The 25,845-nt window shown below is 40.2% G+C and overlaps 1 protein-coding gene across 1 annotated transcript in view; it reads right to left on the minus strand.

Moving 5' to 3' along the window:
* The window catches only part of LOC141985815 (uncharacterized), a 52,285-nt gene extending 33,361 nt beyond the window's left edge, over nt 1–18,924 (minus strand). Inside the window, exons 1-2 of the mRNA XM_074950015.1 lie at nt 18,699–18,924; nt 3,769–3,947 (exon numbers count right to left, since the gene is read on the minus strand). Of these exons, the coding sequence (XP_074806116.1) occupies nt 3,769–3,947; nt 18,699–18,802 (283 nt within the window). The 5' untranslated portion in view covers nt 18,803–18,924. The remainder of the gene's footprint in view (nt 1–3,768; nt 3,948–18,698) is intronic.
* Nucleotides 18,925–25,845: the final 6,921 nt, after the last annotated feature.

Here is a 25,845-nt window from a genome sequence, read left to right on the forward strand (position 1 = left end):
AAAGAATGTCCAGGTTGTAAAGTCCAATACTCAGAAGTTAAGAAATGCCAGATTTAAGGTTGCCTGTGCAATGTTAGTTCAGATAAGCAGCATGTGTGCATTCTAGTCCAGTCTTTAATTACATGATCACATACTATTTTTTCCACAGGACCCCTACCTTAGTCTATGCCCAGGATGGACAGTGCTTATTGAAAGAGAAGCTACTCAATATTTTGTTTTTTCCTCATTGTTCCATGTGTGATCCCAGTACACCATCCAACCACTCTCTGAAGACACATTATTAATTTCCTCATAGGCTTTCTATGGTACTCATCACGATAGTTTCTGAGTGCTTCACAAACATTATTTTTTTTTATTTTCACAAGACAACTTTGAGGTGAGGTAGTGGTATTGTTACAGATGGGGAACTGAGGCACAGAGACATTAAGGTAAAAAGTGTCCACGCATTTGGGGGGCCTGGTCTGAGATGAGCTCGGTCTGACTTTACAGTCCTTAGCTTTATATAGCATGTTATATATTCAAAGTACAGTTCCCAATGGCTTCAGTTGCAGCTGTGAGTGCTCAGCTCTTCTTCAAATCAGAGACCAGGGTCTCAGGTAGGGTACCCAGAAAATGAGGAGCACACAGTTAGTGGCCACCTGTGAGAAGTTTGATTTAGGTGACTTTCCCAGCATCACATAGGAATTCTGAGCAGAGACAGAATCCAACTCTCCAGGATAGCATTCAACTGTCTTAATCATGAGACCAGCCTTTCGGTTTTAAGATTTTTTTTTTACTGTAGGCAAAACACATATTTCTCTAATTTCATTCTTGGCTCATCCATTTTTGCTGAAACTCCCCAAAAATTCAGTCTGTGACAGACACCCAGTATGAGGAATTTCAGTCTGTATAATTACAGTTTGGCAAAATTATCAGCAACTGCAAACAGGGTTTTGAAATGGGAAGTGTGGAAATGAAATGGGAAATGAAATGGGAAATGGGAAATGAAATGGGAAATGGGAAATGAAATGGGAAATGAAATGGGAAATGAAAAGTGGAAGCTCTACCAACTCTGCCTATAATAAATACTGGAAACATCTAATTAATGCTCTTAGCACGTTTGGATGTACTGTATAGATTGCATCTTGATTGGAAAGAATATTCCCATAGTAATAAGGCCTACACACTATGTATATATAGATACCCTTTCGATTATGCAGCTAAATCAGCTGTTTGTTTCTATCCTTGCAGTAAAAGTAGTGTTCACATTCTCATCAGCTACAAGAGTTGGACTTCCAAGGAGCAACTCATCACATTTTGTAGATTTCCTATAAAACGTAGTCCAGTAGCAATAACATAGATTGAGTTTAATAACCTAATAAAAAATTGTGTTTACTTCATACCAGCAACTAAAATAATAAATGTATAAGAGAGGGGTCAAATGAAATAGAAAATAAAAATAGCTCCCGTCTCCCAGGGAAACTGATAAAATAGGGGGGTGAAGTGCCTAATCCCACTAATTTTCAGTACCTAACGACAAGCTGGTGTCTCAGATCCTAAGCACCTTTTACATTGCATTTGGTTTGTACTACTCCGAGAGGTATTCTACTAATTCATCAGAAAATTACAGCTGCAGATTCTATGGAATTTATTTTTGCTTAGAACAGAGTGTACAAAGCAATAAGGTATTTCTGAACTATATGACCTTTATAGTAAAAGGATGCATTATTTATAGAATGTACCCCTGAGAAGCAATGTGATCCAATAACAGAACATTGTATGGCTAGGAGTTCCCAGCTTCACCACTGACACATTGTTTGGCTTTGGGCAAGATATTTAATTTCTCTCTCCCAACTTCTAAAAATGCAGTGGCCGAAATTATGCATGCAGAAATGCACTTACTGCAATTGGCCATATAAATGTTTAGTTAGATGCCTAAATTGTTTGTGTGTGTGCGTTTTTCTGATTTCTAAGTGTGATAAATGCTCTCACAAATACTGTAAGTTTTCAGAGTAGCAGCCGTGTTAGTCTGTATTCGCAAAAAGAAAAGGAGTACTAGTGGCACCTTAGAGACTAACCAATTTATTTGAGCATAAGCTTTCGTGAGCTACAGCTCACTTCATCGGATGCATTTGGAATGCACCCGATGAAGTGAGCTGTAGCTCACGAAAGCTTATGCTCAAATAAATTGGTTAGTCTCTAAGGTGCCACTAGTACTCCTTTTCTTTTTACAGATACTGTAACTTTCTCACATATTTTCTTTGCACATGGGCCTCCTACCTCCAGTTTCAAAAATATGTCACTCGATATCTCAGCTTTCCTTTCTGAAAAATGTGGATAACATGACTCTTACTTATGACACAGGGGTGCTGCAAGGCTTTATAGTTGAAGTTTGTATTGTGCTTTGATTATGGCATGTGTGTACAAGCAATAAAATTTATCAAAAAATTACCCTATGGGTTTAATTTATTTTCTTAAGCATTGCTAAATATTTTATAGAGGAGTGTTTTTTTCTCCAATGAAAAGCAAGGTGTATTCAAATAGGGGGAAATACATTTTTATCAGTGAGTTTAAGGGAGAAATATAACATCTCTAGTCTTGAAGACAAAATTCTTGGATAAATATCACATTGACAAGAGGTGCTAAACTGCTATAGAATAGCGTTAGCACCCCAGAATTTGATGGTAATAAGTTGACCTTTTTTGTATTAAGAATTGAATACCTGATTTAGCATGCAAGCTTCTATCTCAGCATTTGACTTCTTCAAATGTTATAAACAAGACTGTGTGATACTCTTGTACTTGTCTGCCCTGTCTGCACAGAGCCATGTGTATGTAATGTGCAGTAGCTAGGAACTTTAAATACCAAACAAAAGATACCCCAAAATACCAAAATACCAAACGCACACATAAACACTTGCTACCTTCTATCCTGTATCTTAAAATAATATTCAGAATGATGAATGCTGCAGAATGCTGCTTTCTATTTTTTACCATGTCATTTCTGTGGTCTCAATTTAACTGTTAAAAGTTTAACCACAGGCCAGGTTTGTTTCTACCACCTAGTGACCAGACACTACAGAGGACTTTACCAATTAAGTCATCAGAATCCCCTATACAGAGGGCTCCTTCCAGAATACACTAAATGTATGTCCCACATATTAGCTGTGTCTTATGCTAGAGTGCTTGTGTCTGAAGCTGGGAGAGAAGTACTAGGTCCATGGGAGTGGAAACTGTGCTAAACTTATCATCTGGAAGCTGTTCATTGAATATCTTACAGTTTAGCTGGCAGTACATGGCTGTGCCTGGTAGGAATCGGGTTGTAAATCCAGAGTCAGCTTGTGGCACCCTTAGGGGATGATATTATGCAGAGATGTCTTATCCTGTTGGGTGGTTTATACATACTGCATTGCTCTGTGGCACAGCTTCTGTGGGACTGGTACAGAACCGCCCTGCAACCTTGGAGAAGGTTCTCTGCTCTTGAGCACACAGGCCTTGGCTATAGATCACCTCTGGGGAGAGGAGAGTAGTGCATGTTTTAATGGGGAGAAAGAACAGCCCAGATTAAAGGATGAGTGAAAATTGCATCAGACTGGTCCAGATTGTAAAAGTAAAAGAGCCCCCTGCCTCATAACACAGCAGTAGGGTTTGAAGTTTACATAGGGCTTGATATAATGCCCAAAGAAATCAATGGGAGACTGCTTTGAAGCCCCCTTCACCCTCTGAGTAGAAAATTATACAACCTTCATTTGAAGTGAATGCAAAATATAGCATGATTTTCCTTTCTTACCATCTTTCTGTGTTGTAACTTGCTTCTGTTTTACTGTCTCCAACTCCTGATGCAATTTGAGAACAAAGAGACTCAGAAATGCCTGGGAGGTTAGCAGCAGTGCGATAAAGAAAACATGACAGAGTCTCTGTGGGTGAAAACGGGCTGGAAACTCCTTACTGCTTTTCAAGCGTGTTTTCCTACAAAAACATACATTGATGTGTTATTTATAAAACTGGCTGAAACATCTGCACTTACATCTAGACAGCAGGCCGTAGTGGTACTTTCTTTCTGTAGGTTCTCAACATCTTCTGAATGAATGATACAAGGCATCAGAGTAATAAAACCAAAGAGATTGAGCTAAATATTCATGTCATCAATATGTGTGCTTACTTGTTTACAGCTTGCAAGGTGGAACCATTAGACCAACTCCTGCTCACCATTCCTAAGCAAAATTCCTGTGGCTCCAACTTGGATTACCAGAGTGCTGTATAAAATATTGTAATGATCAGTGCAGACAGTGTCTCCTCCAATAGATGTTCCTGTATCTTTATTGTAGTGTTAAGTTGTTGTCTTGTTTTGAGATGATGTTGTTGTGTTAGTTTGTGAGGGTATTAGGAAGAAGTTAAGTATTGCTTGTGTGAGCTTGAGTTGGTATTTGATGCAGTGTCTCAATAAACCCCCGATTTCTAAAAGCAACTATTACAACTGGTGGCTATGGATCCAAGATGGCAAAAGCACTTTTGCCTGAGTAGAAGTTTACTGTTTATGCAGGTGAGACTGGAATCTGTGAGTATTTGACAGACTTTGAGCCGTTGCTCTTTGTAAATAAGTAGCCTGATGAGAAAGCAGCATGGTGCTTAGCACTATACTGGCTGTTTGATGGAGTGAGTCAAGAAGACCCTGCTGCACCAAATCTGGAATTGGCAATGTAGAGTGGGCCTTATACCTAGGGGCAAACTGACAGAATTCAATGCGAAAAGTCAGTTTATAAATGGTTTAACAGGAAAACTTCAGAAACTGCTGGTGAAGGATGATAACACACTAGAAAAACCTATGAACCAGATTACATGCAGAGTTACAAATGTGAAAGTAGAAATTGGGGTTTCCTTAAAGGAATCATCTGTTAATTCCCAGCTCCCATTGACTCATTTATACCAGATGCAGCAACTAAAAAAAATGATTGCTAGGGAAGTGGCTAAAAAATTGGAGGAGGCCCAGGTGCAAGCTATTCACAGATATCCCCTGTCAAGACTGTTTCTTGAGTGGGTTGCAGACCAGATGATATTTGCAGGCAGTGTAGAATTGCTGAACCAGAGGGAAGCCTCATCAGAGAAACTAGAAATTGCTGATACCATAAGGCCACCATCAGCAATTTATACAATAGCTCATGTTAAGAGCTGCCCAGATACCTGTTACTATGTGACAGGAGACATTGATGTCTGGAAAACCACAAAGCTGTTGGACTCCAGGATAAAAAATAAATCTGATCCATGGAGAACATCCCGTGCTGAAGTAGAACAACATTTATACTGCAGGAGTTAAATTAGTAACTATTAATCACCAGCCACTGCAGATGACAGGTGAAATTTAGCTCCTACTGAACTTGGGGTCTCTACATATTAAATGGACTTTTGTTGTGGTGACCAGCATTTCTAGTGCTGTTGTATTGGGAGAGGATTTCATCCAAAGGCATCACAAGAATTCATGGGGCGTTAATAGAACAAACTTTTTCCTGAATAATATACAGATATCCCTATTGGATGTGGTAAGTATGGACCATAGGGAGCAACTCTTGGGGCCTTGGAGGTCTACAGCATGACAGAGATGAATTGCTCCTGTGGTGTCTTCAAATAAAGTTGTGGTGAAACCAGGTCAATGTTCAATAATACCCCCAGGGTAGAAGACTTCTGCATTGAACCTGTAGGAGTGTTTGATGCTATGAGTATCCAGTCTAGATTGCTTTTTATCAACATTCTATTTCAAATGGAACCACAGGGGGAATTTTGGGTAAGAGTAATTTATGTGACTGACCAGGAGGTGCAGCAGCTAGTGAAAAATCAGACCAGAGGGACAATGTCCAACGTAGCTGGTGTCTCAAAGCCTCTCATGGCGCAAAAGTCAAGAGCTACGAAGCAGCAGAGCCAGTAAAAAAGCTAGGAATTGACCTAACAAAAGCATCTGCAAAAAGGCAATGAAAGAAATTGATTATAACAGCTGCTCTTACAATGTGCCAGTGTGTCCCCCAGAAATAAGGAAGACCTTGGGAAATATGTTTCGGTGCAATATCCAATTGTGCTTAAGCCCCGGGGTGTTCCTGTGAGACAGCCCCCACATTAGATTCCCATGGTGTTTCCAGTAGGAGTGAAAGAGAAGCTAAATAGCATTCAGGAGGATGGTCTGACTGAGAAATCGCCATCACCTTGGGCATCTCCAATTGTAACTGTGAAAAATTCCAAGGGACTTAAGGATATATGTTGACTAGAGTAGACATAATTCACAGACAGGTCAAGATAGCTACCAGCCACTTTCCCATATAGCAGAGACCCTGGAGAAAATGTAATTAGCAAAATATTATAGTTGTTTTGATCTGGTATCTGGATACCATCAGATTACATTGGCAACTGAAGATCAAGAAAAAACTGCCTTTGTGACAGTTTATGAACAGTTCAATTCTGCATAATGTCTTTTGGACTCATGACTGCACCAGGGATGTTTTAGAGGGTAGTAAATAATCTAACCAAAGTTTTGAGAACTAGATAAATCCTCATCTATGTAGATGACTTCATGTGTTTTCATAAACCATGGGAGGAGTATTTGGTAGGAGTGGAAAGGATTGTAAAGCTTTTTGAGGAGTCAGGGTTTAAACTTGCAGGAAACAAAAGTCGGTTTGCAAATAATTGCATCACCTTCCTGAGAGATGTAGTCAGTGATGATGGGTTGGAACATTAACCCCAGACACTGAATGTTATAAAGGACTGGAAGGCTCCTACAAACCTAGAGGAGGCACAGCTGTTTGTAGGTCTCTGCAGATTCTAGAGGAGATTTTTACCAAATTTCATAGCATAGTGAGTGCTGTTATACTAGCTGACTAAGAGCAACACTGTCTGTATAGAGGAATACCCAACCCTCCCCAATCCCTCCCCCCACCACCGCCAACCCCTCTTGAGTCACTGAAGGAAGGACTCCTAAACCTTGCTGTGCTTATATTCCTGGACCCATCCCAACCATTCCTGGTATACTGTGATGTCTCAAAGATTGTTGTTGGATTTGCATTTTGCACTTGAACAAATTGGATGAGCTTGGTTGTCACAAATTAAATGAGAGGGAAACCAAGTATTCAGCTACAGGACTGGAATATCTGTTATTGTGAAGGCCCTCAAGTCCTATCATCCATCTTTATGAAATACAGAATTCACCGTGTAGACAGACCAACCACAGTGTCCTGAAGTGGCTCCCTATGAGGTACAGCCAGAAAGTGGCCTGTGGAAATGGATTCACAGACTGTGAATACACATTCACAGTTCACTATAAACCTGGAAAGCAAATGTGGTTGTAGATGCTCTAAGCCAACTGAGGGCAGTGAGAATAGACTCAGTCTGGTCTTATGATGACATTTAGCCAGAATAGTCCAAGACTCTGATTTATGTTTGGTGTGCCAGCAGTTCTGCTGAAGGAAACCAAGCCTGGAGATGTTCAATGCAATTCAGGAACAATTATCTATTGATCCAGCTACCAACTTGTTGTGTATGAATATAACAGAATTGTCTTGCCAGCAAGCTTACTGTACTGGAGTGCTTTCATGATAATGAAGTAGCCAGTCACCCAGGGTATGAAAGGACACTGAGATGGGTATCCAATAGATTTTTATCTGGGCATGGCTGAAGATGTTAAGGACTGAGCACTTTCCTGTCTTATCTGTCAAGAAAGGAAAGGAGCACCAGAACTCCTTTAGGAGAAATGCCCCAAACTTCATAGATTGACTTGAAAGTCCGACTACTAGAAACACCAGCTGGAAATTGGAATTTGCTGGTAGCTCATGACATCTTTTCAAAGTATATGGTGATCCAAACATGCCAGGCACAGTATTCCAGAGAAAGGAAACTTACATTCTCATCTGGGAAGGAGAGAAGCTGTGGCTCTACAACTAGAAACAGGTGTCAGGGAAAAACATCCCAAACATACTCCCTTTTGGAGGGGACCTCACACAGTACTTAAAAAACTAAACAATGACTCCTTGCCGATACAAAAAGCAAGAGCTTGTCCCTTTGTAGTTCACCAAGAACTAGTGTACAGGTTTACTGAAAGAAAGGGGAGGGTAAATGTGGAGCATTCATAGATTCACAGACTAGAAAGGACCACTTTGATTATCTAGTCTGACCTCCTGCAGAACTTTCCTGAAATAATTCCTGTTTGAATAAGACCATCTCTTTTAGAAATGCATCAATCTTGAATTAAAAAAAATGTTGGTGATGGAGAATCCACCACAACCCATGTTAAAGTTTTCCAATGGTTAATTAACCTCACAGTTAAAATTTATGCCTTATTTCCAGTCTGAATTTGTCTAGCTTCAACTTCCAGCCACTGGATCTTGGTATACCTTTCTCTGCTAGATCCAAGAGCCCATTATTAATTATTTGTTTCCAGTGTAGATGCTTATTGAGTGTGATCAAGTCACTCCTTAATCTTTTCTTTGTTGACCTAAATAGATTGATCTCCTGAGTCTATCAATTTAAGGTATGTTTAATCAATCTTTTAATCATTCTCATGGCTCTCCTCTGAACCCTCACCAATTTATCAACATCCTTCTTGAACGGTGGATATCAGAATGATGCAGTATTCCAGCAGCAGTTGCACCAGTGCCAAATATAGCTGTAAAATAACCTCTCTATTCCTACTCAAGATAACCCTGTTTATGCATCCAAGAATCACAATGGCCCATTTGACCACAGAGTTGCATTGGAAGCTTGTGTTCAGCTGATTATCCATCAAGACCCCCAAGTCTTTTTCAGAGTCACTGCTTCCCAGGACAGGGTCCCCCATCTTGTAAATATGACCAACATTCTTTGTTTCTAAATGTAAAGGGAATATTGTTTAGCTTGTGCCCCATTTACCAAGTGATCCAGATGGACCTGTATTAGTGACCTGTCCGCTTCAATATTTACCACTTGCCAAATCTTTGTATCATCTGAAAATTTTATCAGTGATAATTTTATGTTTTATTTTAGGTCATTGATAAAAATATTTAATAGCTTAGGGCCAAGAAGTGAGCTCTGTGGGACCCCACTAACAACACAGCCACTCAGTGAGGATTCACCATTTACAATTCTATTTTGAGACCTGTTAGCAAGTTTTTAATTCACATAATGTGTGCCATGTTAATTTTGCATCATTTTAGTTTTTGAATCAAAATGTTGTGTGGTTCCACGTCAAATGCCTCATGGAAGTCTGAGTATATTACAACAACACTATTATCTTTATCCACCATATTTATAATCTCATAAAAGTCAAGTTAGTTAGACAGGCTCTATTTTACATAACCTCATGTTAATTAGTATTACATATATTATATTATTCTTTATGAATTGATTCCTATATCAGGTGCTCCATTATCTTGCCTAGGATCAATTTTAGACTGATTGACATCAGTTCATCCCATCATTATCCTTTTGAAATATTGGCACAACATTATATTTCTTTCAATCTTTCGGAATTTCTTTAATGTTCCAAGAGCTATTGAAAATCAACATTAATTGTCTAGTTGGCTCCTTATCCAGCTCTTTTAAAACACTTAGAAGTCATCTGGACACGTTGATTTAAAAATGTCTAACTTTAATAGCTGCAGTTTAGCATCCTCCTCAGTTACTATTTGAATGGAAAGCGTTTCATCATTGTATGATATAACGAACTCACCGTTCGTTTTCCCAAATACAGTACAGAAATATTTATTGAACATGTTGCCTTTTTTTGTATTTTAATTGGCAGTACTAGCATTTCCCTCTTGTAATGGACAAATACTATCAGTAGGATTCTTTTTGTTCAATATTTTTAAAATTTCCCTCCTATTATCCTTAACTCTGATGGGCATAAATTTTCCCTTCCTTCCTTATCATATTCTACAATTCATAGCTTATGATTTATATTCACAACTATTAATTTCCCTTTTCTTACATTTTTATCTATGCATTTTTATTTTTTTAGCTGCTTTCACTTCCCCCTAAACCAGATTGGGTTTTTTAACCAGTATGGCCTTCTTTCTCAGTTATGGCTTTTGGGGCATCTGGTTAAATGTTCTTAAACCATTCCCAATTATCATTTATATTTTTCAGTTTAAATTCTTCCTGCTGAATTGACTCATTATTGTGTTTAGCTTTATGAAATTAGCCCTTTTAGAGCACCTAGTACATATATTACTGGTATGGACTTTATACTGTTTTCACATAAGAAAAGTCATGATGACTTGTACTTAAGCTAACATTACCTTTTAGTTCTGTTTAGCTCTCTTTATCTGTCAAGACATGGTCTAATATATACTTCCCACATGTTGGATGTAACACTTTTTGAATTAGGAAATTGTCAGTTAGGATATTCAACAAGCATCTCGGGCATGCAGAAGAGGATTTGGAAATATCCCATCATGTTCCTATAGCTGAGAATAGGAGCCAGGTTGTGGAAATTTTTTTGCCTGTACATCCTTGGAATCTCACCACATTGCAGTCTTCAACAGACAGTTGACCCATACAGATAAGTCTAGCTTGGAACACATGTATCCTGTAATTGTTGAGAATCTAGATCCAGCTATGAGTGATATATTCAACAGGGAAACTGAAGTGGATGGTAGACTGCCTGGATTCCTAGGAGCTACAATGATAATAAAAATTTGTTATTTTCAAATGCTCAGTAAACTAAGAGTGTGTGTATGTGTGTAATGATCAGTGCAGACAGCATCTCCACTAACATATAACCTTTATCTTAGTGTTTAGTTATTGACTTGATATTAAGTTGTTGGCTTGGTAGTGGGAGTGCAGGCAACTGGCAAGTTAAGACCTGCCTGTGTGTGCAGGAGTTGTAGCTTTCACCCTCCCAATAAATCCTTGGATTTCTGTAAGACAGTATTACAATATATCTCACAGATTGCTCACAGAAAAAGCACCATCTACTGGCAGCTAAGATTATGCAGTGTCTGCCTGAGAAGGAAAAAGTCGCTGATGACTCATTTTTGTTAGGACTGCTGCTGCAGCAGCACCTGAGAGGCTTTATAGTCTTGCAAGAACATCCCAGCAGGTTAATTTCCTGTGGGGGTGGCGAGAGGTTTTCCCTCAGAGACTGGGCTCAATAAAGTTGTATTGTTCTGTACATCACTGCATATGGCTTCATGACTAAGCTGCTCTTGCCACCCATGTTACTCTTTTTCTTTTGCACTGCTCTGAATGTGGTTGACACAATCTTCAGCATCTCTGGATTGTCCAAAATCCATGACAGACAATTCTGGTAACTTCATATGTAAATGCTGGATTGAAATGGTCCCTAGAAATTCCATATAACACCAGGAAATTGAATAAATGCACCACTCAACAATTCCAATGGACTCCCCAGTGCTATAAATGCTATACTTGGAATGCTGCTGAATTATCTATCCCTGGTTATACCTGTTGTATTAGGAAGTCCACTAATGTTTCCCCTTTAAGAAAAGCCTTGTATACTTGACAGCAAACTGCACCTAAATTCTGTGGGACTGCATTGTGGCAGGATAGAAATTCTGTAGCAGCTTATGGCTTTGAATGCATTAATTACCAAAAATGAAGAATGCAATCAGTACAGTTTTCAATAATAAATAATAATAATGCCTAGCTCTTACACAGCTTATTTAGTAGCAATTAATTAGTAAAGTGGTGGTAGCTGGATATTAGATTCAGTTTATTTTACTCTTCCCTTATTCTTTACCTATACCACAATTTTTTGTATTGACACCACATAACTGCACTGAAGAATTTTTCAAGGAGGAATGAGTAGGTTTTTCACAGCTGGCGAGGAGACAGATTCTGTAGCAAAATTCAAAAGGTAGCTTCTATATCAGATGCCATAACTGTAGAATACATGGAGCCCTGCTTATAATAAGATTTCAGCACATAAAATGCCCCCTGTGAAGCTCCCCTGGAACGAGGATGTATACAAATGCTGTACTCAAGTCACTCTGAGACCCCCCCAGTGTATTTTTTCCCTTTCAATGGTCAACATGGCTGAAATGAAATGTGTGCCTATCTGAGAAGGAAAAACTCGCTGATGACTCATTTTGTTAGGACTGCTGCTGCAGCAGCACCTGAGAGGCTTTATAGTCTTGCAGGAACAGCCCAGCAGGTTAATTTCCTGTGGGGGTGGCGAGAGGTTTTCTCTTCTGTGGGATTTGTAGTTTTAAATGGTGGAAAGGCGTCCTCTTTCCCTGTATTTAAGAAGTTTATAGGGGAACTGTTGATTAAAAACATTCATAAAGAATGGAATGTGGTAGATATGTGATAAGTACTTCCAGGACAACCTGGGGAGGACCAAGTCAAATTAACCCCCTCCCTCAGCTGTGTGGTGCTTTGTGTGATTAAAAAGTGGTTGGTTTGGTTATTGATTGTTGGAAGGGTGTGTACTGTGTTGTAGTGGGACTAAAGCAGATCACCTGGGAGACTGCAATGGGGTTTAAAAAAAAAAAATCTAGCCACAAGAGAACCAAGACTTAGCTCTTCTTGTGTAAGTGTGGAATAACTTTATTACCATGAATGGGGTTAGCTTGCATTTATGCTAATGTAAATCTGGCTCTATAAGCTTAGGTGGCAAATGCATAAATGATTTCCTGCAACATAATCATAGAATCATCATAGAATCATAGAATATCAGGGTTGGAAGGGACCCCAGAAGGTCATCTAGTCCAACCCCCTGCTCGAAGCAGGACCAATTCCCAGTTAAATCATCCCAGCCAGGGCTTTGTCAAGCCTGACCTTAAAAACCTCTAAGGAAGGAGATTCTACCACCTCCCTAGGTAACGCATTCCAGTGTTTCACCACCCTCTTAGTGAAAAAGTTTTTCCTAATATCCAATCTAAACCTCCCCCATTGCAACTTGAGACCATTACTCCTCGTTCTGTCATCTGCTACCATTGAGAACAGTCTAGAGCCATCCTCTTTGGAACCCCCTTTCAGGTAGTTGAAAGCAGCTATCAAATCCCCCCTCATTCTTCTCTTCTGCAGACTAAACAATCCCAGCTCCCTCAGCCTCTCCTCATAAGTCATGTGCTCTAGACCCCTAATCATTTTTGTTGCCCTTCGCTGGACTCTCTCCAATTTATCCACATCCTTCTTGTAGTGTGGGGCCCAAAACTGGACACAGTACTCCAGATGAGGCCTCACTAGTGTCGAATAGAGGGGAACGATCACATCCCTCGATCTGCTGGCTATGCCCCTACTTATACATCCCAAAATGCCATTGGCCTTCTTGGCAACAAGGGCACACTGTTGACTCATATCCAGCTTCTCGTCCACTGTCACCCCTAGGTCCTTTTCCGCAGAACTGCTGCCTAGCCATTCGGTCCCTAGTCTGTAGCGGTGCATTGGATTCTTCCATCCTAAGTGCAGGACCCTGCACTTATCCTTATTGAACCTCATCAGATTTCTTTTGGCCCAATCCTCCAATTTGTCTAGGTCCTTCTGTATCCTATCCCTCCCCTCCAGCGTATCTACCACTCCTCCCAGTTTAGTATCATCTGCAAATTTGCTGAGAGTGCAATCCACACCATCCTCCAGATCATTTATGAAGATATTGAACAAAACCGGCCCCAGGACCGACCCCTGGGGCACTCCACTTGACACCGGCTGCCAACTAGACATGGAGCCATTTATCACTACCCGTTGAGCCCGACAATCTAGCCAGCTTTCTACCCACCTTATAGTGCATTCATCCAGCCCATACTTCTTTAACTTGCTGACAAGAATACTGTGGGAGACCGTGTCAAAAGCTTTGCTAAAGTCAAGAAACAATACATCCACTGCTTTCCCTTCATCCACAGAATCAGTAATCTCATCATAGAAGGCGATTAGATTAGTCAGGCATGACCTTCCCTTGGTGAATCCATGCTGACTGTTCCTGATCACTTTCCTCTCATGTAAGTGCTTCAGGATTGATTCTTTGAGGACCTGCTCCATGATTTTTCCAGGGACTGAGGCTCTGCTACAGAGAGAAGAGAAGCAGGCTGTATGGAGCCTATGCAGGACCATGTTAGCTCTGAATGTAGTGAAATGAAAGCTTAGTGGGGGCTGCCTGGATGCTGCTGTGCACTCGGGCTTCTTGGGCTGGGCTGGTAGAGCAGCTATTGTGGATCACCAACCATTTTTCCTCAGTGAGGTGAGTAGGTATGCATGAGGCTGAAGTAGTCTGAAGCTGGATTCCTCTTTCCTTCAGCTGCTGAGTATACCGCCTTGCTGCTCAAATTGTGCAGGGAGAGAGTGGGGACTTTAGGGTTAATTCTAAAGCACTTCTCAATGGATACCTTAATGAAATCACTTTGGGAGAAGGTAGTGTAGTAGTTCACTGGTAGCACAGAGAATGGAACCAAGGTTTCACTCAGTCCAGCTTCCTACCCACTGTACCACCCCGGCTCTTATATAATTCCTTTTGGGCTGTTTCTTAATCTTGTTCATTCACTAGAAGTAAGTAACTTCAGAGTGTAGCTCAGCAAATAATTTTTTTTCTCTGCTTATTAAGAGTACATGTATGTGTGTATGAGCGTGTCTCTCTCTCTCTATCTTATCCCAGCTCAATAAGCAGGCAGGATAGCTCATATATTATCTATTTGTCCCTGAAGGACAAAAATCTCATGAACAGCTTATTCACTTAACTGTTTTATTACTCTGGTCAAAATATATTTATTTCTACTATCCAAGGAATTGTCTCCAACAAGAATTTAATATGACTGTTTTACTGGGCTTGGGAATAAAGGGTATGATTTTTTTTTTTTAATACCTTGTGAAGTCACTTCTGCTGCTGCAAAATGAGTATAAGATGCTTCCGAAAGTATTTTACCCCAACTTTGGGCCAGAGTTCATGACTGCACAAGACAGTGGAGAATAAGGCCAAAGAGCTACACTTCTGCTCTTTACTGAACATGAGGTCTGTCATGAAATGATAACTTCATTAAACAAATTCACAAAGGAAGAGACTTTAAAATCAGACACATTCAAATGCGAAATGAGGCAGGATGAGGGTGATTAAACATTGAAACAAACTACCAAAGGAAGTGGTGAATTCTCCATTTCTTGATGTCTTTAGGTCAAGACTAGACACCTCTCTGGAAGATAGGCTTTCATTCAGCACAAGTTATTTGGCTCAATAAAGCGCTAACTGAGTGAAATTCTTTGGCCTGTGTTATGCAGGTGATTTGACTAGATGATCTCATGGTTCCTTTTGGCCTTAGAAGCTATAAATCTATGCCACAAAAGGAAGTGAGGTGCCCAATATCTACTGAAAGTCTTTGCACCTTTGAAAATCTCCCCCCCAGTGACAACTGCTAGCTCTCTTGAGCAGTAGTTCTGCAAGGGCAGTCAGAATCATCATCCCCATTTTACAGAGGAGGGAAAACTGAGGCAGACAAAGGTGAAGTGACTTACCTAAGGTCACCCAGCAGCCCAGTGGCAGAGCCACGAATAGCCCCAAGGTGTCCTGAGTCTTAGTCTGGTGGTGTTTTCTAGGCCAGACTGGCTCTTGTGGGATTGTGACATCGGCTCAGAGTGCAGTGTCACTCATGAATGTCTTTAAACATTTTGTAATATTCATTTTATTATGCCATCATTATGTTTACTGTATTTTACTTCCTGTTCTGTGAGGGATAGCTCAGTGGTTTGAGCATTGGCCTGCTAAACCCAGGGTTGTGAGTTCAATCCTTGAGGGGGCCATTTAGGGATCTGGGGCAAAAATTGGGGATTGGTCCTGCTTTGAGCAGGGGGTTGGACTAGATGACCTCCTGAGGTCCCTTCTCACCCTGATATTCTATGACTGTACATTTTCACTGTCAGAAACAATACATAAGTATATTAAAGAGGTAGGACTTGGATACAACAGCTCCAGTATAAAACTTTGCAACCTAAGTTTGTTTTTAAGCAATCTGATTTCTAAATAAACATACACTTGTTTGACACACAACTTATTTTTTAAAATGAAATTGAAATGAGATCTACAATAAGTATACATATATTTAAGGACCCCTATCTAAAAGTTAATGTATTGTATCTGTGTGGTATACTACGTGTACAGTGCTTCAATTCAGAAAGATACAAAAATCCAGTTCCAGTTTTTCTTTGTCCTGTCTTTCCCAAATGGATAGAACCCTCTATCTATTCGACCCTACTTGCAGAATTTCTTACATAACACTTGTCACCTCTGGTAGTCACAGGTAGGTTGCTGCTGGGTTTGCCAAACCTCGTGGGAAGGGGCTCTGGCTATCACTGTGAAGGAATAGTTTTAAAATAGCTTAATTGTAGGATGATTTGTGGACACTGAGAGCAACAGGCTGAATTATAATCTGAGATGCCACAGTTGGCTTCAATTCCTGCAGGACAGTCAATGGATGAATATTTTAAAGCACAGCTGTAACTTCCACAATCTTGGAGAATATAAGGGCTTCTTTTTTGATGCTCACAAGGGACTTAAATGTGACCTTGATCCAGCCTCATTCCTGTGTCACTTGTGAATATCCATTGCATGCATTGGTGCTCACAAATCCAACAGCAGATTTTGTGAGCTATCTCATTGTAAACCTGTGTGTCTCAGACTGCAGTAATATAGTATGTTAAGTTGTCTGCCAGTCATATTCAATCTTTTTCCTACAAATCTAAGTGTCTGCATAATTAACCCCTGTGTGAATCCATGGTCTTGGTTCTGTATTTATTTTAACATGGATATCGAGCAGTTGTTCCCAAACTCGTTCTGCCTCTTGTGCAGGGAAAGCCCCTAGTGGGCTGGCCAGTTTGTTTACCTGCCGCGTCCGCCGGTTCGGTCGATCGCAGATCCCAGTGGCCGCGGTTCGCTGCTTCAGGCCAATGGGAGCTGCTGGAAGCAGCGCAGGCCGAGGGACATACTGGCCGCTGCTTCCGGCAGCTCCCATTGGCCTGGAGCAGTGAACCGTGGCCAGTGGGAGCCGCGATCGGCTGAACCTGCGGACGCAGCAGGTAAACAAACTGGCCGGCCCGCCAGGGGCTTTCCCTGCACAAGCAGAGGAATAAGTTTGAGAACCACTGATATAGAGAGAGATTTCTAAAATGTTAACATTTCAGCAGTTTGGATGTATCACAACAAAGATATGACCTCTATGCTCTGTTATAATCCTCTAAAAAGATTAGGGTTTAGTTCACCAATCTGAATTTTTGCTCTGTAAGTCTGAACAAATATTTTCACAAGACCATATTCAATGTTGAATCACATGTGCCGCATGGCTAGAACCCTTAGACATTATTTATCAGGAAGACACTCAAAGGAAAAGATGACATCTTTTAGCTGCATTTGGGTATGGGGTTTTTATACAAATAATAGCTGAAAGCGGAGTAGCATACAATGTCCACAACAAGATGACAAGCTCTCAAAAAGCAATAGTGAACATGTTCCATAAATAAAATGGGTAAACAAAGCATTTGCACAGTGACATAAAAAACTCGTGATTTTTTTCTGAACTAAGGATTTAACAAAGCAGTTACTTCATGCAATGTATTAAGGCTTGGCATGATTCTATTTTTTTCGGTAAATGTTGGTAAAAATTGATTTCACTGTACATACACAAACGGACAAAAAATTTCCATCAATCATAATCAAAATGTACACCCAGGCAAAGTAAGAAAAATGCTGCTTGAGAACTTTAGGGCTTGATTTGTATGTGCTGTTGACAATTTGTGTTTCTATGGTTATAAAGTTTTAACTTTTTGAATCTCTGTGTCTACTGGCATTACATAATTATTGCCTGGTCCTCCATAACTTCCCACAACAGTGAAAATTTTAATAGATACAAATTGAAAAAAAATGCTTAAAACCCATAACTTTCTACAACTGTGAAAATTTAAATTGATTAAAAACAAAAAGCATAAAATAAACATTGATATCTGTCAAAATTATTTAAAACATTGAATTCTGCCAACACTACATATATTATTTATATTTTCTTTCGTCTATTATAAATTATTTACGTGTTACTTTGTTAGTGCAAATATGTTTTCTCCAGCATGGGTGACCTGGATACCCAGGGTGTGTTTTGTTTGTTTTTTAAAATGATCTCACCTTCCATTGTAACATTTGTAGTCACATAGTTCAGTCCAGTACTTCAATGCAGAACTGTCACTATTGTTTTATGCAGACAGGAGGGATTTTCCAAATCAGAGATGACAGATCTCTCATACCACCAAAAAAGCTTGCAAAAAAAAAATCCATCCAATGTTCACTGAGTTTAAATGAGCTGTGCTCTTTATTCCCAAACTGTATCCTCCTAAATATCAAATCTATGTAAGTATCAGTGATTTCATCCAAAGTACTATGCCTCTGACATAAATAAAGGGCAGATCCCTGGAGATAAATCTTCCAAAATGACCTTATAGCTAGTTAATCAATGTATGGCCCTTTTATTTTCTCCGTTATACATTGCCCTGATCTATGTATAAATATTGATGCCAGTGTAAAGGTACAAGAACTTGTAGATCAATAAGAAACACTCCTTCAGGTATATTGATTACCATTTGCTAGAGACTGATGGATTTTTTTTTTGGGGGGGGGTAAATTACACTTCCATCTCTCAGTCTGTTAAAACTTTATCCCATAACTGTGTGTGGTAACAGAATATCAGATCCTGCCATAGTAAGACCTAAAAAGAAGATATATATTTAATTCAGAATCAGTACTAAAACAAAAGCAATTGTTTTACATGCTATGTAACTCACCCATCTTGGGGATGGTGCATCAGTGCCACTTTACTTTTATCAAACTCTTCCAAGTCCGAGTCCTCATTTAAGAGCACATATTTCTCATGCTTGCCTACCTCCATTATTTTAATTAATTTGTAAAACCTCAAACTAAAACCTGTGAAAATCTCTGCTGCTTTATTCCATCCCTGCTTATAAACATACCACTGTAAACTCTCCTAGCTTTTACCTCCCGCTGTAAAGTTCAGTAACAAGTTCAGGGCAGAGGACTTCTCTGCGTGAGTTCTCTGAATCTGAAAGGGGATCTTGCTTTGTAACTCCAGGAATTCTTGGGTTGCTTCCAGTTGTCTTCTGCTAGCTCCTCCTCTCACTTTCACAACAAGTTGCAGTCTCAGAATACAGAGATGAGATTAGGTTAGTTTGCAAGAAGTGGGGGAAAGTAAAAAGAGGCAAGAGTGAGGAGAGAGAGGAAAAAAACACTTTTTGTCTTTTTTTTAAACTTTCCCTTTTTTCAACTAGAAAAGGTTTTATTTTAAAAATGAGAGAAACTAACATTTCTCTTATTTTAATTTTTTATCCCCCTTTCAGTGGGAAAAGATAGTTAAAGAAAGAGGGAAGGGAACAAATAAAAAATACCCAAAATATTTTAAACCAAAAGTTTAGTTTAATTTTGAACTTTGTTTTCAATCACATGCCTGACAATTTTTTAATGAAATAAAATGAATATATTAAAAAGAAAAAAACTTTAAGGAAAAAAAATCCAAACCCTCTATTCCTAGTGTTGCCCTGGGTTAACCTGCCTCTGCCCTGCCTCTGATTACCACAAAATATTCATGAAATACTGACCCTGTGGAAGTCATGGGAGTTTTGCTATTGACTTCAATGGAAGGAGGATTTCAACCTCTGTTCTTAAAGCGCCACCTACCCTTTATTTTCTGTTATTTTTCAGAAAATATCTTTTGCCCTCATTCTACCAACCTCATTTGAGTTTGAGTGACAACTACTCACAGGGAAAGGTATTACCCAGCAGGGGTTAGGCTGACAGATTAGGCCCTTTGTGCTTGCTTTCTTTAAGAGATAAAGAACATAAGCAAGTTCATAAGAAGACATCTACAGAATAAACTTCATCGTCTAAATTCATGCCAATTATGCACTGTATTTGCCAGTGAAGAGTCATCTATCAGCACTTGGAGAATACCCTAGTCTATTTGCAGAAAGCCAACTGAACATAATATTCCCAAAAATCTATTTTGCCGTTCCAAGGGATCTGTTAGAGACTGTCTTACTGAATAAATAGGCTAGCCAGTCCAATATACCTTTGCGTATGGATGTGATGTTTTGATTTTTGGTTTATTTTACAGGATGGCCTACTTACCAAAAAATGTTGTTAGGAGCAAAAGAAATCAAAATGTTTTTGAAAAAACTCATCAGCTTAATTTCTCGCCACATTGTTAATTATTTGTATGACTATAGTGCCTAGCAAGCCCAACCAAGACTGAGTCCCCATTGTGCTCAGGACAGTACAAATACACAGTCCTCATCTTATCGCGCTTGCACGATGAGTTGACAAGGCAGACTACTTAAATTGTAAGATCTTGGGGGCGGAGGTTGTCTATTTGTTCTGTGTTTGTACAGGAGCTAACACAATAGACTCCTGGCCCATGACGCGGACTCTCAGGAGTTATAGCAATACAAAAGAATAATAATCAGCATTAGAGGGGAAACAGCAGCACAGATTGTTGAGACACACAGCAGGTCAAAGGCAAAGCCAGGAATTGAATCTTTGTGTCCCCATTCCTAGTCTAGTGCCCTAAACACTGTACAACACTGCCTCTCAGCAAAAAGTTCCAGATGGAAACGCTAGATGGAGCTACATTGATTTACACCAGTTTCAGATTTCTGCCAGAGCAGAAAACATACTTACGCAGAAAACATACTTACACAGAAAACTTAATGTGTCTCTGGTAAACTAGTAAAATTCACAGTATCATCCTGGTGAGAAGAGATTTCTGAGTAAACCTGCGGTCCCAGGATTTTTAGCTAGGGTGAGTTACATGAATAAAATGAGAACGTATAATACATACAGTACTTTTCAAACGTGTTGCAGCAATTTTCTTACATTTCAGTTTATAGCACTGCGTTCCCAACTGAATTACCTTCGGGAGCTCAGCTTAGCGTGGCTTTCAATCTGTGAACAGCAGCAGCAGCAAAAGCTGCATGCACCCTTAAACACACAGAAGCAAAGTCTTAACCAGTCCAGGAGTCCAATTGTTGTCAACCTGGATAGAACTCACTCCATTTCTGCAAGGGTGGTGGTGGCTCTAATGTTAAAGGGATTTCAACATTTTAATTTACAAAAATGATGGGCCAGATTATGGTCCACCTAATGCCCTACCAACAGGATATATGCGGCACTCTCTTCCACCTTGGAAGGCAGGTGAATAATAGGCAGATGGGAGCAGGGAATGGACATGCCTTGGCCATACCCCATCCCTACCACCAATGTGCTGGCTAACACAGATGCATTAGGGAAGTTATTTGTGTCAGGTATAGTGATGGAGAACGGAGGTCGTCAGGAAGCAGATTCTAACTCGGAAGCACAGTGTGGTTCCTGCTCTAATCCTGGGGCACCACAGCTATACCCCACCCTGTATTTGGCGCACAGCCACAATTTAGCCTTGTGCTAATTTCTTCCTTGAGCTAGTTGTGCTTGGTGCGATGCCTCCCGTTTGGAGAAATTACAGTTCATCTGAGGTCACCAGTTAAATTTAGTGGGTTCCAACCCAGAATGTTTCCATTGATGGGTTTATTGAGTAGGTGGCTAGAAAAAATTACATTGACTTTAGCATTACATGCTGCTTCAAGAGACTATTGGCTCCAGGGAGATTGTAGATATCATGTGGGTATGTCTCATCAAGGGGTGATATCGGAGCATTTGTGGCAAAACATCAGGAGAGGGGAAATGACCTCAGCTAACAAAATGAGAATATAGCACTTCCATAGCTTTTAACCAGACACTAGCAATAATATGTTCCTACGATGCTATAATGATAAAACTGCTTACTAATTTTGCAGTATTTTAACATCTGATGAAATTTCATTTCATTTCATTTCATTTGTACCATACATTGAAAAATTGTAAACAGCATTACTAGGAGTGAGGAAATCTGCATATTAATGAATAAAGAATCAATAATAAAGATAAAATCCCTCTGCTAGGTTAGTCGGTGCTCTTGGATTAAAATAATAATAATAATAATAATAATATACTATAATAAACCCCTAATGTCCAGATTTTAAATGCTGGACATCACCAAAGGTAAATGAGCATACCACAGGTGTAAAAAAATTGATGGTCTTATCTGTTAAATGGATGGACTGCTGTTAGAGTCAACAAATACTCTTTAAAATAGGGTTGTATCAGTTCTGCCAAATCAGTGCCAAAAAAACCTTCCATCTACTCAAAAATGGAGACAATATGCAATATCTTCCCCCAGAAGTTAATCTGTCAAATTTCCTTGAGTTTATAAATGTGCTATGCCAGCTGGATAAAAACCTCACCAACATATGCTATGTGTAAGTCATACGTATAGAACATGTGATTCACTCCACACAGTAAGTCATATTATTTTAAAATAGTACATTTTTCTGTATTCATACATTTTGTTTTTAATATTAATTATTTTCCACCCACCTAACAAAAGTGTTTTCATCTCCAAATTACACTAGTTACTATCACTTTGATTGAAATTAGTGGTTGTTCACATTAGGCATGAGCCAGATCATGCTCATGTCCAGTTATCCATGGACAGAGGGGACCCTATCCATGATGATCTCCCCATCCCATGTAGAAGACCGGTCAAGATGCTTTGAAGCATCATTCCCTCTTTGCAGACCCGCAAAGAGGGCATCCACTGGGGTTGGTATCTATGCAGGAGGAGAGGGCAGGGAGTGCACAGCCCTGGGTTGGGTGGCGCTTAGGAATCATCATGGTCCGCTCCAATGCCTTGTGAAAATTTCCTAGAAAAGTTTATGCAGCCCCAGGCTATAATAATAGTCATTCGAAACCATAAGACTAAATACTAACTACTTGTTGTTTGTTGTTAACCATCAGTTTATTTTTGTACTATTAAAAAGCTTGATAAAAGGTGGTTGTCGTTGTTGTTGTTGTTAAAGAAATGGTACCTGTTCCATCCCACAGAAGAAGAAGGCTGAATCATTGTAAATAATGAGGCTGTTGGACTGTGACAGTGAGCAATGAGCTGGGTCACAGGCATTTGACAATCAGCTCAATCAATGTACACTGATTCCAGTTAATCACAGTCTACCAGGACAAGGAGCTCAGTGTTTAAATAACAGTGGGGCAATACTTTGTTGATGGTGTAAATTATGCAGTCCAATCTCAGGAAGGCTCCCTAACTGCAGGAAAGACAGTTTATCAAAATGCCATTATGCTGTGTGTGTATAACTGTGCCATTACTGCTAATGTTTGTGCAGGTCATTGCCGATTCAGTTTCATGATGAATTTAATGATAAAATCCTGAAGAATTACTGTTGATTGCTCTTCACATATTCATCTCAGCCATTCCCCTCACAAGCTCCCATAGACAGATACACACCAATTGTGTTGTTAATCACTGTCCCAGCCTCCATGGCAACAAATTTGAGAAGTCACTTGGAAATATGCAGGTGAAGAGAGGAGGAAAAAAAAAGGGAGAAATAACACTGGGCCAGATCCTGTCTATGCACTCCTGCCGGAGACTAAGGAGCTGTTTATTCCCCTGAGTGGGCTACCTGCATTGTGGTAGGCAACAGCACAGAGACAGAGAGAAAGACTATCCACCCCCTCCAGGCTGTTACTCCCATCTCATGCAGGTAGGTGGGCAGGGAAAAGGAGTGGATGGAGCCTAGACTCTGCTCCTCAAATTCATCAGTCAGTGGCTCTGAACCATTGCAGAAGGGCTGGCGCCTCTTACTTCCACCTTGGAATAAAGAGGCAAAAATGGACGGGAATATGACATTAGAGTCAGTTCTCTCCCAGTTCCACAGCTGGGGCAGTGTAAAGATGTGCTGCCCCTGACTTGGTGTCCAGTCAGCCCAATGTTCTTATTATAAAGTTTATTTAAAATCTCATTTAGTAAATTGGTTAGAATAAAGCTAACCAACCTGTAGTCATTCTTATGCCTTAAAAAAAAAACAAAAAACTGCAGCATGTCAGATTGAAGTGGGAGTATCCACTTGAAGTGTCTAACAAATTCTGTGACACTAAGAGTCTTTGATTTCTGCATTTAATTACCGGTATGTCTCGACTGGATTAGAATAATCCTATTTCTCCTTGTTGCTTGTACTCAGTTTTTGGTACTTGTCTTGCACTTAATTAAAATGCTGCTGCTAGGCTGGTGGTGAAATTAAGGATGACACACAAGAGAGTTTTGCATCTGGAAGCATCTTATTTTTAACCTTAAAACTCTGCACCTTGAGGACTATTTGTGGGGGAACTTCTATTCTGATATTGTGAAATCTGACTAAAAAAATCCATCCATGTTGCTCAAAGGTGAGATAAGGTTCCCAGGAGAGCTGTCCTAAAAAATGCCCACCTTCTAAAAGGATTTGAAACCTGCAGTACTGTACATCATTTTGACCAGGTTTTGCTCTTTAGAATTGTAATGTGCCTAAGGGCTCAGAAAATATTTGGAAAGTGACACAAAGAGATAAGATCCACAGGCTGGCACATTGCTCGAGCATAGCATACCCTCTATGACTCAATTATAACTGTTGGGGAAACAGCAGCATTATTACAGTTTTCATTGTGATCCCACTAAGTGAGGCCTGTCACTTCATATGACCCTTATAACTAGGACCGTGATTTATTTCTTTCCAGAGATTTTCAGCAGGAAATTAGGAGCACCGGGGTGTTAGATGGCTCAGTAAATTGGTAATGGGATCCTGAGCCTTTCACCTCAAGGTCAGCAGTTTGAATACAGCTCAGGTAACTGACTCGTTAACATCTTGTAACCCTTCTGCCAGGTGTTGGCATCAAAAAAGGGTGCATTTCATTTTCAGGGGTTTTCCTTGAAAAAAAATTACTACTACCAGCTTGAGTCCCCATCCGGAAACCTTGGAAACAATATACACTACCCTGGGTGCTGATAGGCAATGCTTCCTCACTTGCAAGTGCTGAATCCAGGATTACAACAAAAGGAACTTTATTTGGGAGGTGCAGGGAGGGGAAAGAAGACAACAGAATGAATTTGGGAGAACCAGCAATTAACAAATTCTGTCATGCAAGAATCCAGCCCCCAGGGTTTTAACAGTAATTCCAACCTCAATCTTTGGCCATTGTGAGTGGCTGGTGTGTCCTTGATACTTTACTACTTCCCGCTCACAATTAGCTGTCCTGGGCTGGAGAAGTCAGAATTCTAGCAGGTCCGGGCTGCTCAACTGACAAATCCAGCTGGAGTGATTTCAGCTTTAATTGCTGGGTAGGGAGGACTGCACCAGAATCCCTGGATAGGCTGCTGCTTCCTCTGTGGTTTCAGCCCAAGCTGTCTAGCTCTGCCACTGGTCTGTGCCACCTGTCCTCTCAAAGGTGCTGCTGCCACTCGGTGTGATCCATTATCTTGCAGCAGCTGTTGCTGCTGCTTTGCACCGTCTGTTGCCACCAAGCTGCCACTGCTCTGCACTGCCCACTGTTCAGCAGTCCCAGCTCAGCTCTTGGGGAGGGATCAGTGGTATCTCTGACCCTTAACAGAGTCCTAACCACCAGGGAAACACTCCTAGCAGCAGGCAGGAGTGCTTCTCCTTGCTCTCTCTCCCTTAGCTCTGTCCAGGATCCTGGACCCAGCTGTGCCTGAGCAGTCTCATCAGGGTAACCCAAGGCACATTCAATGTCAGTAGCTTGTATTTCCCCAAAAGGTCAATTGCATGTTATGGCCTCTGAACTCAAAACTTAACTGAATTTTAACCAAAATGCCTCAAACCATCACAAAACTGAAGGGTAAATGGGACCTGGCCTATTCAGTCAACTGTCCTTGCTCTCCAATCAATGCCAATGGAGCCCTGGTTCATCTGCCGTTCTTAAGCAACTCTGGGCTTTGTGTATCCCATTACACCAATAGGTGACAGAAGTGAACTCCCTGCCTTTTTAAAGGCATGTCTTCACTGC

Source organism: Natator depressus, chromosome 4 (genome assembly GCF_965152275.1).
Source record: "Natator depressus isolate rNatDep1 chromosome 4, rNatDep2.hap1, whole genome shotgun sequence".
NCBI lineage: Eukaryota > Metazoa > Chordata > Testudines > Cheloniidae > Natator > Natator depressus.